At 39.9% G+C, this 21313-nt stretch overlaps 1 protein-coding gene across 2 annotated transcripts in view; it reads right to left on the reverse strand.

The window, feature by feature from the left end:
* ptch1 (patched 1) overlaps nt 1-21313 on the reverse strand; it is a 63759-nt gene that overhangs the window by 28146 nt on the left and 14300 nt on the right. For both annotated transcript variants that reach the window (XM_008418343.3, XM_017306869.2), the window contains exons 3-12: nt 10244-10433; nt 10016-10085; nt 9833-9924; nt 8576-8774; nt 7972-8093; nt 5662-5809; nt 4082-4213; nt 3818-3973; nt 3130-3228; nt 1993-2118 (exon numbers count right to left, since the gene is read on the reverse strand). In XM_008418343.3, coding sequence (XP_008416565.1) covers nt 1993-2118; nt 3130-3228; nt 3818-3973; nt 4082-4213; nt 5662-5809; nt 7972-8093; nt 8576-8774; nt 9833-9924; nt 10016-10085; nt 10244-10433 — 1334 coding nt within the window. The remainder of the gene's footprint in view (nt 1-1992; nt 2119-3129; nt 3229-3817; nt 3974-4081; nt 4214-5661; nt 5810-7971; nt 8094-8575; nt 8775-9832; nt 9925-10015; nt 10086-10243; nt 10434-21313) is intronic.

A 21313-nucleotide genomic window follows, 5' to 3' on the forward strand; every position in this document is an offset into this window, starting at 1 on the left:
AGTAAAAAGCAATAACTTTCATCTTCTTTCCACAAAGTTTGTCCTTTAAACCACAAGTATAAAGTATGCATGGCATGCGAATGTGTGTGTGGCACATAAGCGTACAAAATGAGGCGGCATGGATTAGACCCACGGGGTAAATGGATCATGTTTGACAGACTTGCTGTACTAAAGCCATCTATCCACACATGCTAATATCGTACTCAACGTGGCGACATCTTACCTCACTCGGCTGAGTGTATACGTGTGTGAGAAACGGAGATTGAGCCCGAGAGGAGGAGAGCTGAGAAAGACGATCACTTTGGTCAACTTTAGCAGTAAAATCTGTCACTTACGTAACTGGGAATAATTGAGCACATATGTATTTTTTTCCTCCCCTTGTCTCAAAAAGAATTTTAGTTTGAATGTTAGATTGTAGTCAAAGAACATAAATGTTTTTTTCCCCCTATGTAAAATAAAACAAATATGAACCTCGTTGGATTTCTACAAATTTTTTAAAGGATTTCCAATTGCACTATTCCATTTTTTATATTGAATGAAAGCTCCGCCTAAATTAAATTTAACAATAAAGCCAAACCCCTCTGAAAACCCAGACATCCCAAGCAGGTTCTGCTTCTCCTTAGAAGGTCTCACCCCAAAACCAACATCTTGTTTTTTGGTAAATTTGTACGGACTGACAAGGTGCTTCAAGAGAAGTCAAAGATCTTAGAAACTATTTGTAATTTACTGCACTATGTCTGCACTTCATTCAGGCTGCAAGAGAGCAAAGCTTTCACTAGATAATAGGAAATCTGACCACTTTACAGTAAACTTGCATTATTTCATTGACTTGCTGCAACAACAGGCAGAACAGAAGGCAACTTTAGCGTCATGAGACACATGTCGTGTACAGGCACATATTTCTTCGGGTTAGAAACTCTTTGTGATGTGTACGTTTCTTTATTCTGCCAAAATCTTTTGATTAAAAATTATTTGCTTACTCATTTTGCAAAACAAAGTTATTGTAACTGCAACTACATAGTACACTGCGATTTTTCACCTTGATCAGAAATATTGCCACAATGTCCAATAGGACGATTTTGTGCAACAAGATCTAGTTGCAACAAAAATGAAAAAAGTACAATATTCCTATGCCAAAAGTTAATAAAAGTCCTAGTTTTTGCAAAGTAACAACTCATAATAGACCTATCGCATTGACACTACTGGGGCTCATAGTCAGTATTATACTACTGACCAAACAATAAGCTGCTATGTGTTTTTAAAACATGTTTCAATTACCCTCACTCTACTACTGGGAAGATTTACCTTTCAAAAAGCAATCATCAATAGTTTCATCTCTTTTTTCCTTTGTATAACCATGACTGGGAGCATTCACAAGTCTGTGATTATTGGAGGCATTTTGTCAGACACCGCTCTGGTGACGTCTATAATTACTGACAGATGTTAGAGAAGTCAGAGCTCCCCTCTGGTTCTCTCAGTGTTAGTGTGGGAACACACACACACACACACACACACACACACACACACACACACACACACACACACACACACACACACACACACACACACACACACACACACACACACTTATAAGTGCATACACACACACACACACACACACACACACATACACGTACACCAGACAGTCTGTTGCTTTTCAAACCTCCCACACAGACAATACGAGCCTCTGCTCAGCTCTCGCACACAGAAAACCAACGCGAGGCGATCCAAGAACACCCATTCGCACATGCAATCAGATTCAGTTACACGGACCTCGGCCGCAATCTGGACAGAGACCGGGACCACCGCTTGACAGCCTCAAAGGAAGGAGGGAGAAGAGCGGGCGGATTTAAGTGGAAAATACATAACTGCCTTCAGTTTGATGAATAAAATCAATAAAGTGACAATCTGGAGGCAATGACTACTGTGGCGTGAATTTTGGTTGCAGAGATCTCACACATAGATTTTCACACTTGAAGATTTTGAGCATACCTGCAAAGAAAAAGCTCGAAGTGCTGGGATGGGGATGAGGGCTGCCATGAAAAAGGCCGTGACGTTGCTGATGGAGGTGAGAGCCACGCTGGCCCCAGTCCTCTTCAGACACTCCCCAGTGCGGTCCTGAACGGAGACAGAAAGAGCAAAGCAAACGGAGGGGTGGGGGAAGCTATTAAACTTTTGTTCAGCTCTCAGCCAGAAGCAGATGTGTAATGCAGCGGATTATAAACAATTATTTTAAAACCAGCATGACTGACAGTGATTGCGAAGCTTTTTGAAGCCTTGAAGTGCTCGGAAAACTCTCCCGGGCCTGTCTGCCTCACTTTAAGGTGCAAAAGGAAAACCAGAAATGTTCACATCTCGTAAAAAAACACACACAAAACAAAGAGTAATACACATTCAAACAAGAGTGTGTGTGTGTGTTTTTTTGTCTGTAACTGCGTGATGATATGGGGACGTGCGGGACCGCACATGGAGCATCTGCAGGCGTGTCCATCCTTGTGTGTGTGTGTGTGTGTGTGTGTGTGTGTGTGTGTGTGTGTGTGTGTGTGTGTGTGTGTGTGTGTGTGTGTGCGTGTGTGTGTGTGTGTCAGACAGCAGAGATCAAGTTCAGCTCTGTTTAGTTTTCATTTCAGTCACACAAAGGAAGCTAGAGGGGGGAGGAGGGAGTGGAGAGCTGGAAGGGGAGGAAAGCAGTGGAAAACAAAAACAAGCAAATACATGTCTGGAGATGAACTGTTCAAAATCCAAACAATTACGTCCCATGTGAAGATGGAGAGATATATACGGTGCGTGTTACAATCTGCGTTTGAAATCGCTATAAGCATACAAAGTAGTTTTCGTATGGAAAGAAAAACACACAATTTGTGTATGCCTGCGCTAAAATGATAACACAAGAGCTGAAATTGTGGCAAAGGAACACAGACACACAAAAAGAGTAGAGACTGCTTGACAAGCAGTGAGAAAAATCATACTTCTAATACGGAGCATTGCTTAGATAAGTGGGCTAAGTGTGTGGCACATGAGCTGTGCGATGTTACTTCACAGGCACAGACAGGCTTTCACACATTCCTCCGCAGTGGAGATAAGACATGAAAGGAGCTGGACCAGCGTGACTGTGGATGTTTGCCTCACCTCAAAGGGAATCCTCTTGTTCTGTCCGGTCTCACTGAAGGCATGGGCGAGGAGGAAGACATCATCCACTCCAACTCCCAGAGCCAGGAAGGGAAGAACCTGCAAACGGCAACCAACAAATATGAACTGCTGAGCATCTATTTCAGCTTTTAAGCAACAAGGCAGGTGATGATATTGAATTAGTTAGTCCCCAAAGATTTGAGATTTAAACCAGATTTTATTTTACCCGCTAGAAATACTAAATCTACTAAACGTTTATTCAGCTACTTGAAAAAGTTGTCAGAATACGATTGCTCGGGACGATGATGGCGACATGTACGAGTTTGTCCCACAATCAGCAATCGTTTTTTGGCATAACTTTCACAAGCTTTACTTATTGCTCTATTACTTTATTTTTTGGGTTTGTAGGGCACCTTTCTCACAGTTTAATGGGACTGAGATCAGGAATTAGTGATGGCCATCAACTTTGGTGTTTTTAAGACCCTATATAAGTAATAAATGACTGTCTGCTTGTGCATTTGCAAGACCAGTTTATTGGTGTTTGCAGGCTTACAGGTTTTCCGTTTTTCTTCCAAGGTAACAAGGATTGAACTAGGTCCTCTTTCTGTTTTTTCCCCATTAATAAAACCATGACCCAACTAACTGATGGATGAGAGGAAGCTGCCCGCCGTCATGTGCGTGAGTTTACCTGCGTGGTGGCAGCATTGAAGGAGATTCCCAGGAGAGAACAGAGGCCCAGACCAGCCGCCACAGACAGCGTCACCAGAAGGACTCCAGCCAGCCCCACGGCACCCTGGGACTTGGCACAGTCCCACCGCAGCATGGTCAGACACGCATAGGCCAGCTGAGCACAGACGGGAAAACAATCAGTCACATTCTCCATGCTTTTATTTTATATCTGTGAGATTTATTTTAGTTAAGGATTTGCTTTTAGTTGTGAACGGGCCCTCACCATCAGCAGGTATCCACTGGCCACCCGGATAACACTGATATCAGAAAAAGACTTGAGAATATCCTCCAGAGTGGTGGTGGTAAAGGACAAGACCTTTTGGGAAGAATTTGTTGCCACACTATGCAGCACTGCCTAAAGAGAAATAGATGAAAGAGAGAGTGATTCAGACAGAAATTAATGCAGACATAAAAGAGCTAAGGCAATAAAACTAAACAGGCAGTTTTCTATGAAAACGCAATGCAGCAAATGTGGAAAAAGGCCTTTGGTTGCTCAAGTTGAAATTTGTGGCCTGGATGCAAGACATAATGTTTGGAAGAAAACTATACCATTTTATGCTACATTAAACAAGTATGGCCACATGTATTATTGGCATAAACTCAGTGTATTTAATATTTAGCTAATACTTAGCGTAGTCCAAGCAGTTCTTGGCAATATGAATATTTTGTGCAGGGATATAGCAATAACAAAAAACTTGCAGTATATTATGCAGCCCTAGTTAACAGATGCTCTCCATTCAATCGGACTTAAATTGTGCCACTTTGCAAAGAAAAATGGGGGGAAAAAATGTTGACTCAAGATGTGCCAAGCTGGTAGACACACGCCCAAAAGACTGAATATGTAGTTAAAGTAGCTCTAAAAAGTAACGTCTCAATAAAACCAAAAGGAAAAAAGAAAAGCTGTTCATCCTTTTACGCTTTCTTTACGATAACGCGACACTTTCTCTTTTATCTTTCACACTAAATTCTAATAAAATACTTTGAGGTCTGCGGTTGTACCATAGTAAATGTTTAAAAGTTCAACATTTTTAAATACTTTTGCGAGGCGCTGCAGGAGTCTGTGCAGACAGCACCATGATCCCTTCTCTCTGTGTTTTACTATCACAGACAGACAAATAGCTTCAACCTCAAATTCTAGTTACAGCTCAGTGGGGAGCAATGCTGGCTGACACACATTAGGTAACACACACTAGATCACCCACATGTGAACTTGCACATGCCGAAATGCACGCATATTTTCGCAGACACGCCTAAAAAATTCACACAGCGAAAACGCACACTGAAAATATCTGGCATCTTTTGTCTTACTCGACGATTAATTTTACAGTCAATTATTCCCAAGCTAAAAGATCAATACCACACACATGTATAGGGTCATGTGGAACAGAGAGTTGGGCCTCCCAAAACAAAGACCAGATGATGTCACACATGAGCCACCAATGGGGCCACAGCTGGGAAAGAGATTGTGTGTGAGCTCTGGATTGTTGCATGTGTGTGCGTGTGTGTTTGTGTGAGAGTTAAGCTGAAGAAAAGAGAGATATCCAGCACTCTCTTAATGTATTCCAGACACGCATGTTCTTTTGCTCCATCGCTCCTCTCCAATGAGCAGCGAGAAGCTTCATCCCTTCTACCACACACCAACAGAGGTTTGACTATCTATCAGGGGCCTGGGCTTTAGACGAGGCCGTTCCGTGTACACCTGTATCCGGCCTGTGATTTACTGTGTGGTTGTAGAGGATTTAGGGAAGATTTCTTTTCTCTTTTCCTTTTTCCTCCCCCCATTTCTGAGCCTTTAGCCCTCACCTCAGAGTATCTCCTCTGCCAGGCTTCCAGGATAGCTGCGGCCTTTTCTTCATTCCAGTTGATGTGGGAAACCTCATCCCAGTCCCGAAAGTGCTCAAACATCTGCTTGGGGGTCATCAACTGGAACATGGTCTGTAAAGCCTGAGCACTGGAGAGCACACAGGGAAGAATATTGGAAGGATCAAGGACAGGGAACAGAGTTACAGGTGCAAGGCTAAGAAAACTTCCTCATCTTAAAGACATAAAAAGAAGGCACTCTAGTCACACTCTGTTTTCGGGTTTGATTTAATCAACTAATAAGCATCAATCACCAGACAGGAAGAGGAGATGTATTTTGAGCAACCTTTGTCAAGCGGTGCATGTAGGCTTCAAAATATCACTTATTCAGGAGAATCAAACCCATTGACCAGAAAAAAGGCAAGCTGCTTCCAGCAGTTCATCCACTACAAAATACACATACAACGTGGGTTTCAGTTCTAATGGAGGAGTTCTAAAGCAAGATACAGAACTCACTTTAATTTTTTTTAATTCTTCTTTGATTCAAAAATAGAACAGGTGGATTGATGGATGGAGGAACGGACAGATGACAGAACAGAGAAATGTATGGATAGGTAGATGGAAGAACTAATGGACAGACGTACAAGTGAGTGGATGGATGATAGATACAAGTTTTAGATATGACTATTTAGACTATTTTTCCAGCCATTATTGACTTTAACCACTAAGAAAAATAGTGCAGATAGAAGGGTGAATCCTAAAAGCCATTCAGCTGAAAAATGTCATTAGGAGCTGATGTATTTCTTAGATCCTTCATCATTTCCGAGATTTTTATTTCCAGATTCTCAAAAATATTCCAAGTGGTAAAAATGGATTATACTACAGCATAGCATTTTATCAAGTCTATAGGTCGACAAAGCGCTTCAATTAAATTCAGTGATTCACTGATTGACTTGCTGCATGGTGGCAAGTTACTCAATTGTAGCCATAGCTCCCCTCAGAGGGGAGGCTACCGTGCACCAGCGCCACCTGGGCCTCTGACCACACCCAGCAGGCAAGGCGGGTTAACCGTCTTGCCAGCGCTGTCTACCAATTACAAGACAAACTCCTTCCACTGTTGCCCCCATCTTCCCTTTACAAGGTCTAAAACATCTTGTTTTGTCCACCCCTTGTCTACCGTTCTCCTTCTTAAAGCCACGAAATGAACAAATTGCTGCTATAATCAGGGATGACTCTACTTGTGCACAGAACTACTGCCGCCTCTCTCTGAAATGCCTTCCACAAGGAACCTGATTAGAAGAGCCATGATATCAAGTATAATGAATACTGCACAGCCTTAATGAGCACATTAGCAAGCCAATGAAGTAGTGCAAGTGATTAGTTATTAACAAATGAGACTCGACTAGAGAGCAACTTGTGAACAGCGCTCAAGTCAGTCCGTGTATTTTCGCATCATCAAAAAGCAATGAAACAAACAGCAGACATTAGCTTGTCATTCTCTTTATGAATGTGATCTTTGGGGATTGGTGATTATCACGGTAATGGTGGCAGTTAGTAAACAAGATGTAGAAACCAAGTGCCAGCAGCAGCAGCAACACACTAACACACACTCATGCACGTGCACGCAGTGCAGGAACACACTAGCACTGTAATGACCCAACTTTGCCAGGAAAACACAACCGCAAAAACACAAAGAATGCAGCCAACTGTACTCTGCGAGCAGGATGTGTGTGAACGTGCATATGTACTTTTCTACGTACGTGACTGTGCCATAAACGCTCTAATTTAGCAAGTACAAAGTGTGCAAGCAAAATATGTAATAATTTTTCTAACTGCAAAATAGACCCGCTTTTTTTGTTGTATTTTTTTTTAACAAGATTTTAATTTCTGTATCCGTTTGGTATTCAAAAGTCATGGATCAAACATAAAACTGTGTAAAGGATGTATGCACATCACCAATTCCACAAGCTTTGACCTGGTGCTTGTGTTGTACTTAAATCTGTGTAACTTAAATTGCTGTATATTTGAAGAGACTAGCTGAGCAATAGATCACTCTGTGCCCGTCTCTGTGTATACGAGAGTCAGAGGGAGGGTAGAGTCCAAGCAGTGCAGCCAGGGCTGAGGAGCAACAGCTGGAGCTCTTAGAATTTCACTGGAATCTGCTAATGACTGCAAGATTTATCGCATACAGCACACATGCACACTCAGAAAGCGTAACAGAACAAAAAACATCCAGCGTCTCCAAAATAAGCTTTGTTAGAATCCCTGTGGTGTTCTTATGAATCTGCGGATGTGTAAGCACGGGTAGGTTACCTGAGTAGGGGTCCGCTGCCGTTCTTTGTGGTGCCTCCTACAATGAGTTCCTCTTGCCAGTGCATGTACTTCCTGGACAGACCGTGGCAGCCACCACTCAAAGCCCGTGCCACGTTGAACGGCTGTTGTGATTAGAAAGCAGAAGTTAGGAAAGTATAACTCAATACTACGCACTAAAGATGTATAGTAGAATCAGCTAGTAACAGGATTTGTCTAAAATGCAAAAATACATTGTTTTCCTAATCAGTGTACTCATCATAACCCAGCAGAATGCACTAATCATCAAACATTTTGCAGGGTTTCTGCCAGTTTTAGTAAGGTAAGGTTTAAAGTTAAGGGCTGGCTAAATTAAGAAAATTAACTCCTTGGACTTGTATATAATTTACTTTACAGTTTTTACAAGTTAAATGAAACTTTGCTAACTTAAATGAATTTACTTAAATTAATATTTTGAATTCACTTACTGTTCTAAATTAAGAATTGTAGTTGGATAAAATCTGTACAGAAAAATGCAAGCCGAAATTTACCACCAGTTTTTGATTGATGTTGCACCTGCATGCATAACATTTTCTAGCCACAGTCTTGATGGTAGTCATGTACCAACCTTAGTTGAGTTCTTATTGGGTGCAGTATAAGGGCAGTCGGGGTCAGCAGGGTTCAGACAGGGCCTATCCATGTAGCCATGCCCGACGTCTGCCTTTTCCAACATGTCCTCGAAGCTGTCCACAGGAATGTGTGCTCTTCGTAACTTTTCAAGAAACTCCTTGGGGTCAAAATTGGTCCATTGCATAGGGTTCTCACCTCTGCAAAGTTCAAAAGCAAATGTTAGCATCTCTTCTCCCAACCACTGTATGAAGAAAACCTATTTCTTTTAAGAAAGGAAAGGGTAAGAGCTTCTTTTTTTTTTTTTTTTCAAATTTTATTGCAAACTAACTATAAACTTTACAATGTTAAAACTTTTGAGTGCAGTAAATCATTTCCGTGCTAGGTAACCATTTCCCATCGTGCAACAAGTAATTTCCTGCTCCATCCTAGATCTTGTTTCTCCATTCTCTCCTTTCCTCACACATTCCAATCTCTCTTTTTTTGAATCTCTCATTCAGACTACATTGTACGTGCTTAACCAGGCTTGGGTTATTATTCCCAACCTCCCAACCAGAACATAGTAAAAAGCCTTATTTACTATCCTAAACAAATAGGCAACGCACACACAGAGGGATGTACACATCCATTGATGACGGCAACCCAAACTGGTATGCTTTTCACACATGTACAAGACACATGGATGCACCACCGGCGAAGGCACACACTTACTGCGTGGACAAACCCATGCAGAGGTAAAGGTCTGCTCAGTATTACTGTAGCAGCAGGCTATTAGCAACAGAACGGCCAGACAATGGCGTGAGGCCCAGGGCTGGAGAAAAACCATTGCCAGCGATACGCATGCCAGAGACCACTACAATAGAGCCTTCAGAGGGGACGAGTTCAGGACACACATGCACACACTCTTGCTCTTCTGTGGTGTCTCTTCAGATGGGCTCAGTGTGCTAAAGTAGCCTCTTCTACCAGAGGCAAAAAGAAGATGCAGAGGAAAGCGTCCTGGTGTAGTTTAAGCTGAGCTAACATTATAAAATAGTGCAGAGAAGCTCAGTTCTCAGAGATGTCCCCAAACATAGTTTTAATCGGTTTGTCAACTGACCTGACAAAGAGAAAAGCGATTATGTGTGCCTAATTAGGATTTCAGTGGGCCCTCCGTGTGCTTGTCAGGATATAGTCGAGCAGATAAAACGTTGCAGTGCAAGGCTGGAATTTTCTAAAATAATTTTTTATCAGTTTTGATAAGTCGAAATGTGGTACTTACGGGAGATAGACCATTCCAGAGTGGAGTTTCGCTCCTTCCCAGAAACAGTCCAAAGGGGTGATGATGAGGCAGGGATGAAGCTTTTCTATAATCTGATTGGATAAACACAAAGCAGAATTCACACCAAATGACAGGTTGGTGTCAAAGTTGGGGAGTAAATGTAAAAACAAATTATTGTCTCACCTGATTCATAAAATGTGTTTCTGTGACTAGTTCCCCTGATTTGAAGCATAAGTGTTCCAATTTCCATTGTCTGAAACAAACAGAAATTAGATATGCATTCAGTTTTTGCTTTTTTTTCCACCAGGGCAGGCTTTGAGGGAAAATGACATGGACTTTTAACATAACAGGATTTAATGTAATACTGCCTTATCACAAACATCTGAGAAAAGGACAGAAAACATTAGTTACCTGTTATAAAGGTAAACATGAACTCTGCTGGCTCGGAGAGCAGACTCCAGGTGCTGTAGAAGGGCCTCCACCGTTAGTATGTTGGCTCCCTCCTCCCGCGGTGTCTGGATCATCAGCTGAGGGTTAAACATGGCCTCCTCCCCCATCTTCTGTCGTGTGTACTTCAGTTCTTGGTTAACACGCCCACCAACTGGACAAAGAAGAATTCAGTCATTAAGGTGTCTTTTTTTTACCCCAATGTGCAAATATTTGAACACATCTCATGTATATTTGAATGTAATATCTAATAAGTTAATCAAACTCTTTATAATTCACAAGCATATAAACTTAATGATATGCATTAGCTTATTTAAATTGAAGAGTGAGGTCATTTGTTTCGTCTCTAGTGTCTTTAATCGAGGACTTTAACTTAGAAGTGCGCGGTGGGTGTATTTACACAGGTCACCAATGCTACTTCTTTGGACCACTTCCGATAGATCCTGAACACTGCAGAGCAGGAATGCCACACAAGAACAGCAATTTTGGTAATTGATTCATCTAGCCGTCAAAAACGTGCTTTTTTTTCTGGTGAACAGCTTGTGGACGTCAAAGAAGAAATTGCAGATTTGTTTGACATGATAGAAAGGCGAGTTAGCTCAAATAAGAGATTTGCTGAATTGGATCTCTGAATGCACAACATGTCAGATGGGCTACAGCGAAACAAGTCCATACCGTGCGCCCATCCTGCTAGCTAAGAACAGTAAATCGAGGCTAAAATTTTCACTGGCTTACCAAACTTGACAATAAAATGATGGAAAAAAACAGTGAGTATCAATTTCAACCCATGGTGTGGCAAGATACACTGGGCAATTTTAGCAAGTAGGGGTACAAGTTATCAATTAATGAGTTGATCTAAGGTTCATTGATTTTTATCGATTGACTTATAATTCCTTGATAAGTGGCCATTTTCTTAAAACCCACATATTTCTCTTTTAGCAAGAGGGCAGTCTTACAATAACATCAAGGGCTAAATTTTTCATATGATGAATATAAAAAAATGTAAATTTTAAAAAATTAAATGAGCTGTATCAAATACCAAGTAAACAGAAAAGTGTGCTCTTTTGACACTGTTCAACTTATACATATGCATAAGACAAAGCAAAACAGGAACCTTAGGATGATGAATAGAAAAATAAAAGATGACCAGACTAGAATATGTCAAACAATTCATTCCCCATAAACAGAGATATACAGAAGTCTGTGGTTGCTCTTCAAAGTCTGTTAAAACTTTGCTCCATGAAGTGCAATGACTTCACCCCCCTCAAAATCAGTTGTGCTTATTAGCATAATGTTTTTTCTTAACATTATGACAAAAATGGGGGGGGGAGTAAAACCCTCCACTCTTCTGTCAAGGTCTTAAATGTTTCATCAAAGCATACATTTAAACACAAATCTAAAAATGAGAGAAATTAACAAATTTGTTCAAATTGCAATAGAGCAGGGGTGTCCAAAGTGTGGCTTGTGGGCCATTTGTGGAAGTTCGCTTGATTTTGTTTGGCCCCCAACTGCAGTTCAAGAATGATGCAAACTTTGCCTGCAGAACAGGTGGTTGATGCAGATGGATACTTTTTAATTTTAACTAGGGTAAAATTATTACCAACATAATTTTCTTACAATAGAAAATCTTAACAAGAGTATTTCTCTTTTTATAACCTGGCTCTAACAAAATGTAGAACCACATTCATCCATGGCTCTTTACTAAAAAAAACCCCAAAAAAACTGGTTTTATTTTTTATTAGACTTGTATAATTATAGCAAGCGTTGGAGAGAAAGTGACTCAAATCCTGTTCTTATTACAGCAAATAAATTTGTTCAATCAGGTCCAAAAGAAGCTGAAGACTACATGACTTCCTCTTGCTACAGCAAACATGCAAAATTACTTTTAAGTTTTGCATCTACAATAAAAAAAAACATTAATTTAGAAAAAAATAATAATAATTTAAAAATCTGGATACTTTATTAACTTGATTTGAGTTTTTTTGTCCGGTGAGTACTTTTGGCTCGAAAGATTTGTGACAAAAAGTTCGGATGCCCCTGCAACAGAGTCCTAAAACAAATTTCTATTTTGAAATATGAATATAGTAGTAATAAATTTTACTTTCCAGAGCAACAGTTTTTTTAAACCTTTCAATCAATATCAGGCCAATTTTGTTTGTGTACAAATATATAGTGTGTAGTAGCAGTGCTTTTATGATAGTCTTCCCTTCATTATCTGTGTCCTCTAAAAAGGATTGTGACGACTAACTGCAGTAAAATAAACAAATAAAAAAAAACTTTTCTGTACAACATTTAGGATTTTGCAATTCTTTTTGATACTGTCCCAAATGTTCATATCAATGCATTCCAAGGAATATTTGTATTTATAAACTTCAAAGTAAAAAAGAAACAATACTTGAAACTGACTTTAGAACGATAATCTAGTCATTTAATTTCAAAGTAAAAACTAATTATTCTACAGTGTAAATAGCTTGTTTTAATGCAATTTAAGTAGGAGTGAATAGCATTATAACATACATAGTCAGTGGCAAAAAGATTCAGATTGTGCTATTTGCTTTAAAAGTGATGAAAAGAACTGAAGAAAGACAAAAAAATGAAGTAAAAATCACCAAAACCATCACGTTTTAATCGCTGTAGGAGCGCTTTTAATACCGAGTGTGTGACTGTGCACAACTTCAATTTCAGTGTGCCAGATTTATGAGAGGTAGATTTGCACCCCTTCCATCATCAGAAACTAAATACTCAGTGAAAGCTCAAGTAATTCATAGTTGTCTTCTTTCAATGTCTTGAACACACTCACACACCCACAAACACACAAAACATGAACAATTCCCAGTAAGAGTGTTGGACGTGTGAAAAATCTGTAACATTTTATTATGCCTTAATCCAATTTAACAATTCGGCTCAATTCGTGCAACAGTAGGCATGGATTGAATGTTTTTACTCCATTGTAATGGCATTAAAGTTGAACATAAGCAGGCCTGTTCTGCTGGGCCGGACCACCCAGTCAGACCAATGGAACGGGAGGGAGGGGGCCATGTCTTGGGGCATTAGGAAAACACACTTGATTTCTTCTTTTCTGGACCCAAACAGCATTCCCATCTGATCCTGTCTGAAAGCATGTTTATAATACTCATCATTAATAGCAGGCCGAGCCTAACTAGAGCGACATGCTTTCCAGTACTAGGCCAGCTACACAGCTATGTTACACCAGCAACTGCCTTCAAAGAAGCATGCATGGAACTGATTAGGACCCGATGTGCACCGACAGTGCACTAACAAGTCAACTTGTCCAATGCACTCAGCACTCGGACGCAAAGCTAGCCTCAGGCTCGGTGTAAGTGCACTGCCAGAAGGAAGAAAGATAACACTGATACAAGGAAGGAAGCACATCTATTTTCACCCTGCCTCTCCGTGTGCGAGAACATGAAGAAAGATCTAATTGGAAAAAGATGGGAGGGCTGTGCTTAGAAAGAACTCACTGTCTGGCCGGAATGCTTTCCAAGTTGCGGACAGCCACCCAAAAACCCTCGAGTTTACAGCGAGCGAGCAGTAAAGGAAGGGACAAGTCAAAGGAATGTAGTCTTCTTCTACAGGAAACTGCACATTACAGCCTTGAGCTTCAAGAATTCCTCACTTCACAAGGTTGCAAAGTTTTGGGGTCAACACTCACATAGCCGTGGGGTGAAATTAACACCCCAGCTGGACCAGGAAAAAGTGTGAGTGTGTGTGTGCACACAGTGCTGCGTACGTGCAGGGGTGTGCATACGAGTGTGTGTACACACAGCTGTGTTTCTTCAATGACACATATTCCCATATTCCTCCTCCAAGGAAAACTGGGTGACCCCAGCTTGTGTTGATAACTTGAAGGTGTTCAGATCCAAGTTCAGCTGCTGTGACCAAAACAAAGTGTCACTGACTTGCTTTAACAGCACTATTTTTTTTCCTGATGTGTTTTTCTTCTTTAACATGAAAATACACTGCTGCTTCAACACTCTGGACTGCTATACGATCTGCAGCAAACAGCACATTTCGCCTTAACAAGAAACCAGTATGCTCCAGATGAGAGCTCAGCATACAGTTTTTATAGTAAAAATGTGTCCATGTTTTTGGAAGAAAAATTGTGAGAACACAGCTGGGTGATTTAATAAAAAGAGCTGGGTTGAACCAGTTGGTAGTGGTTGGTAAAGTGAAGGCAATTTTTCCAAGAGACATACAAAGAACCGTTAACCAGCTTAACTCAGTAATCATGGTTGCAACTAAAACGTTTATATTTATTCAGATTGAACTAACAGCAACTATCTTCAGTGTAGAAGTTATTATTGTAAGTATGATATGACATCTTAGCAGACTCTGCTGCAGAGAGTGTCTTTGATTTCTAATATATCACTTTGTTTTCCCAATCCTTTGTTGCCCCTTACAGATTATTGTTAATATGGATTCATGACAATCTCCTAAGCTGTAATATTGTTGTGTTGACTTCAACTCCCCCATTCTACGTTAGGATATTCCAGTTAGTCATGATGCACAATAAACATGTTGGGAATATCAAAAGATAAGAAAATTTGTAAGAATCTAGATTTTTGCTAGAGGAAGTGTGTTTGTATTTCACTCCTGGATTTGATCTCTCAGAAAAAGACAGTTAATGCAATCCATGATAAACATCCTCAAATGTAAGCATTTTATATTCATTTGTTTTAAACGGGCAAAGATGAAGGATCAAGTACAAAAACATATATGGATTGAAACACCACCTAGTGATTGAAGTTGGACATTGCATCAAACCCCATCATTAGGGGAAAAACTAAGTTTGTCCCTTTTGTTGTACTGTATGCTGATTCTTCAGTTCTAACAAGGATTTGTTTTTACTTGATACATTTTTGTACACTTTAGATTATCTTTTGTCAAACTTTGTACACAGTGCAAACTTGAAGAGTAACTCTGAAACTTTGCCCATTCCAGATTTCACATACACTTATGCCACAAATACTAATAAGGGTTGAAGAAACATGTGATAGAGCTGTACCGTTTGGTTTTTGACCAATGTTAAAACAATATATTAATCAACATATAAGTTTGAAATGACCAATTTGTCCACACAACACGATTCCACTCAAAACTCTCTACATCACTGAGAAAATTACTGAGAGAAGAGAAGAGGCTTGTGTATGCCCCTGTGGCAGAGCCTTCAGTGTGGGTATTGAACATGTTGCATAACATTAACCCCTGGGCTCCCCTATTCTCCAAGTGTTGGAGTGGGGGGCAGTGGGCTATGAAAGGAGAGGACGTAGGTTTCTAAGGAACTGACATCACCCCCTTCGTCCTTTCAGCTCTGGACTCCCTCCTCCCATTCCTACTCTCATTTTCTCTCTCTTTGCTTTATTCAGCTCTACCCTGTGATTGGCCAGATCATGATGGCAATCAGCCCGGCCCCTCTGTCAAAGCCAGCCCAGCCCCCTTTTCTGCTTGCCAACTTTCTCTTTTTTTCATGCAGGACACACAGCACCAGAGCCCCATCCCACAGACATCTCTCACGCAGAAAACGGAAGTAGCTCACACTTTCAAGGAAAACAACAGCAACCACGTCCTTAAACTAATGCGTGTGATGTGCACGTTGGAGAAATATTAGATATGACAGAGAAAAGGTAAAATGGTTAAAAAAAATTCTTATCTGCGTTAAGCAGATGTTCAACTGACAGAGCATCCAAGATGTATGAGTGTATTCAGTGTACATGCATGTGGCCAAGCACACATTAGTAAGTGTGTGTGCACACGTGTGCATGTATGCAGAGAATGGATTAGCTGGATTAGGCCCCATCTCAGCAAGAACCCCCTGTGGTGTAGGGAACGCCCCCCCCACCCCAAAAAAAGAAAAACCCGGGTCACCTTCCTGCAAACAGCAAAGAAATGTCCCATACCCAAAGCTACAGCTACCGCTCAAGGGATGAACAAAAAACACTTTTCAACCAAGGTAAAAATAACCTAAAAATTTTTTTAAACTACTTTAATCCCTGGTTTCTACACTGAAAACAGACAAAGAGAGCGATTTAATCTCTTAAGAGTGGGTATATGTGAATCTAAATTTCAACTGCAGAAAAGAAGATGATTATCGTTGCAGGCAGGTTATGTGAACCAAATCTTTGGTAGATACAGTTTAAACTGTATGACAGTGATGTCAACAAAGAAAACAGCACAATAAGGCACAAAGTCGCTTTTCTTTTAGTAATTTCAAACAACTCAAAACAACTCAAAAAAACAAGTTCAGTTTGTCATCGCAAACCCACAATGTTCAAGTTTGCAACAATGTGTCCTCCTGTGACCATCACCCCGAGGCTCAGCATGACTGAATTAGTAAAATTCTTCAATTGTAAGCTTACATTCACTTTACAAACAAATTGATCACACTTATTTAATGTCACTGAGCAAAACAACATACCCATAAGTCTTTTTCTCTGTTATACTGCGACTCAAGTGACACGGCCATGACAAGAAATAAGATAGAGAATGGTGTCTGTAAAGACCACAAACTGGGTTAATCCCGACCTTGTTAAACAAGCCAGTATAAATAGTCATGTACTAAGAAATAGATTAGTGAACAGAAGCAGAGAACTTTTTAGCTTGATCTGTCCCAACTCCACTCTCTCAAAATTCTCAGTTAGCTTTCTTCTTATCAGTTAGATCTTTAAAGTCAAGTTAGAAGTCATCACTCTCACATCCATCCATTATTTCTTCCTTACTACCTTCCTTCTTTCTATCTCCTTCCATCCATTAAGCCTGTAGAAAATATCATCATCGCAATATCAGTCTGGGCATTATTCATATTGCAAAGGATTGTTTGGAGTGCCATCATTGTTGGCCAATATAACCAAAGTGTTATGAACATTAATTTTTCCATGCTAAAGTAATATTTAACCAGTTGAACAAATTTTCAGGACAGCAGATGATTATACTGGACACAGAGAAGAAGAAAAAAAGAACATATTACATTTCATATCATCATCACAATATTTACCAGTGTTATTGCCACTGCATGATTTTCTAATACTGGGCAGCCCTACCTTCCGTCTATCCATTCATCCATCCATCACCTTTTTTAAAATCATTTTTACCATGAATGTCAGTACTTCTTAAGTCAACACAAGCAAACCAAAAAAAGTGACCAATTCCAACTTGCACTCTCACTAGAAGAATAAAAAACAAGAGCAACAACAGCTGTAGTAGTTTCTTAGAAGCAGCATACATAGTAGTTGTGAATGCAGGTGTGCATACAGCCATAAATATGTGATGAAAGGCCTTACTGAGAGCAGAGACCCTATCTGACCCATGACAAGCCCCCCCTCTTTCCCTCTCATGCTCTTTCCCCTTGTGCTCTCCCTGTGCCCTGTTAGCATTTAGACAGGAGTAGGTTTCCACATAAGTTAGAAAGAGGGTTCTGTAAAATGATCAAAAAACAGAGAGAATGACAGAAAAGAGCGACAGAAAAAATAATTAAAGAGTAGAGTAGAAAGCTGATATGTGCCCAAAACAGCCCGACCCCCTGACACAAATGTGACACTCCAGCTGCCAACCGCTGCACCCCCCTAAATGAAGCATTACCATATCTATGGATACCCTCACCCCCGATTATGCTAATCACCTGTCCGGCCCTTGCAACTCCTAAAATGGGTGTATTTAGCAGTCGGCTGGCTCCCAATGCAGCTTCTCCTGGGCCCGAGGTGTACATTCACACAGTCCTCAATGGGCAGATTCTTCCACGTTGTTGCCTTCATTCAAATCCCCAATCTCCTCTACCAACCCCCCAAATCCCATTTCCCCTCTGCCCCCCCAAAAAATCCCTTTCAACACCAATAGATTCACAAGGCAGCAGAAAGACTATAAGGTAGATGTAGAAGAAAACACTGACAGTAAAATGTCTGTTTTTGCAACATGTGCATGCATTTGTGAAGTAAATGTTGCAAGTAAAAGGGATACACCTTCATACCTAAACGAGAAATGGACGCAGCCGTCATTTCAAGGTGTTAACATTGTTCATCCTCAGCAGTTAAACTATATGACTTAAAACCATGCAGATGGATGGGGGGAGGACACATATCCTGTCAATGCCTGTAAATTTGAAATCAGGTAAGCTTTCACTGCCTCCCCCTTGCTGGATTTACAATCTTGTGATTGGCCCACTGCCCAGTCATAACAGACCGTGACATGAGCCTGAGCAGCCAATCTCAGCCAGCCATCTCTTTGTCATTTCCTGTAAAGATGGCCCATGATTGCAGGTATCCCAAAATCACACATTCCTGAGTGCGGAGAAAAAGGCAGAGGCAGAAGCAAAAAGAAAGCGAGAGGAAGAGCAAAAATTATCCTGAGAGCAATTCAATATTCCATAGTCCTGTCACCCTGGCTGACATAAACCAGCACAGTGCAGTAGGGTTAAACAATCTCCAATTCGTTTATACTTTCCTTCAAATTAGCCAAAAAGCTTCCTTGTGATGTAAAGTTTCTGAAGCTCTTCATTTTCTTTGGAGTTTTGCAGACCAGTAATGTCTGCCATAAATGCAACTTGATTCCGTCTTCTTTATTATGCATAAATCATCTGTAAGCTGCACAAATGACCTCTGTAGTCATTGCATCCTGGCTAATCTTTAAATTTCTTATATATCCAACCATTTGCTGATGTTCAACTAACAGGTTGCTTTGGTCGAATAACTTTAACTAAAAAATAAAAAAAGAAAAACATTTAAGAAAATGGCATTAATAGTGCCTGTTTAGAACATAGTTTAATGGTAATTATGTGAGGATCAAGTCCCCTATACCTAATAACACTTGCCTGAATACTGTTTCTGTCTTCTTGCTGACAGCCTAAACCCTTGGGAAACATCTTTGCATATACAGCATCTTTCATGACAACCAACAATCAAGTTCTGGGCTTTGACTCTGCTCCTGATATCCATAGTTTTCAGACAGTCATTGGTATTTTTTTGATCATTGTCAGCAGAATTTATGGTGGATTTTATAATGGTTAGCTCGTTTTAAGTGAAACCATTTGTTGTGATCCAGCCATGCATTTACACATCTCCAGTGATCTGAGTCTATGACTTTTTGAAACCATGTCTAAGAGTGGTCCTTTTTGTGAACCCCCCCGTAGAGGTGTAAAGTACTCAACAGGTGTGAAAGTGCACATGTGCAGCATGCGCAGGGTTTATTCTACATTTGCATGTTCAGATAACAAAAACAATGGCGGATAGCATTGTGTTACTTAACCTGTTCAGTTTAACAAAATTTCTGATGCAGTAAAATGATCTCAAGTACTTGGTTCATCAAAGATGGGTTACTATTTTCCAGGGCTGGGCAGTCAGGACCCAGAAGGCCTTCTCCTGTTTTTTTTGTAAATAGTTTAATTTACCTGTGTATTATTTTCATAAGACTATTTATTACATCCTGTTCCATCCAATCAGATTTCAGTATCTATTTGTTGCCAGGGGCAGCCTAAATTATCTGTGCAGGGCCTTCAGATTCGGCAAAGTAGACCTATGTTCAGTAAACAATATAGAAGTGGAACGGTTATTTTAGCCAATCAGCTTTCAGATTCACCTCACACCATCTGCTTTTGAAGGCCTACAGTGATCTGATTAGATGGTCAGAGTGAATCTGTCACCCCAAAGTTTTGCTAGCAAACACATCTAAAACACATTGCCAGCAATCTGAACAATCTTTTCTGAACAACTGGACATCGTAAAAACCGTGGAGTCTCAGCCTTGAGCGGTGACACTTAAAGCTTCTGGAGCATTGCAGATAAAATCCCTAGAATTTGCTAAGGATACAACAAAGAACAGTGTATAGAAAAGGATGTACAGATGAGGTTTCTACGACGGTCACTGAAGTGTGTCCTGCGTAAAGACAGGAGGGTGGATTTTGTCTAAATACTCCACAACTGAGTGAGTATAATGTGCTTTATTTTTTCTGATTTTGGCACAGTTGGCTGTAATGTAGTAGTTTGGAGTTGTCTTAGTTGTATTTCTTGCTGTATTCACTCAATCTGAGAAAAAAAACACTCATAATTAATTAGGTTATTTGATGAAAATGTAAATGATGTATGTAATAATGCAGCCCCCTCTCTCTTCCGCCTTACCTTCCTCCGTCTCTTTGCACATAAACATTCTGTTGCAGTACAATGGCGATTATGTAAAAATATCAGAAGGAAATCGCCATTATTTTGTCTAACTTGTCTTCTCTCTCTGTTTACTTCGATTTACTTTAAGATCCATGTCATCACTCAGGACGCATTTAAATGCCCGGTCTGAATGGCACGAGCTGGAAGATTGAAATTAGATCATATGAATATGTGTGAATTCAACATCAGTTTTATTACTAATCCCATTCTGTTCTATTGCATTTTTTGTTTTTAATTGTATTGGTGGCTTGCATACTTGTTAGGGTGTTTTAATCACATGCTGCTGATACGATGTGGTATGTTATTTTAGCTATTTTAAATGGGAATAACAGTAAAGGAGTCAATATTTAGCTTCAAGAACAAAATTAGCATATTTTTGGTAAAATATTATATTCTTATTTAAAAGGTATTCTAAAAAATATTTTACATAACAATATGTTCAAGTATGTTTAAAAAAGCCTAAAAGGTTTTATAGAGTGTCCCAATTTATTTTATCTACATATTCATATTTTGCTCCTTTCCTATCCATTTAATGCCAATTACAAAATATTTCCTCAAGCTATTGCACGCTAGTTTAGTAAATTCATTTTTTGTAGTTGGGTACTATGAAAACAATCATGAAAAAGTCTAAATCTTACATATAGTTTAATTTACCTGTTTTGTTTTCATAAGACTATTTATTACATCCTGTTTCCAATAAGTTAGGTTCTGATCCCAGTTTTGCCATTTGACTCCTATTAAAACATAATAGATTATGATACTAAATCAAACTAAAACAACTCTAAGTGACCTCCTTTTGGTGAATGTTATTTATTGGAGAAACATAATCCCATTTCTGTCAGTAGAAGCCGAAAATAACCTTCCATCAG

This window comes from Poecilia reticulata, chromosome 9 (assembly GCF_904066995.2).
Source record: "Poecilia reticulata chromosome 9, P_reticulata-male-v2, whole genome shotgun sequence".
Lineage (NCBI taxonomy): Eukaryota > Metazoa > Chordata > Actinopteri > Cyprinodontiformes > Poeciliidae > Poecilia > Poecilia reticulata.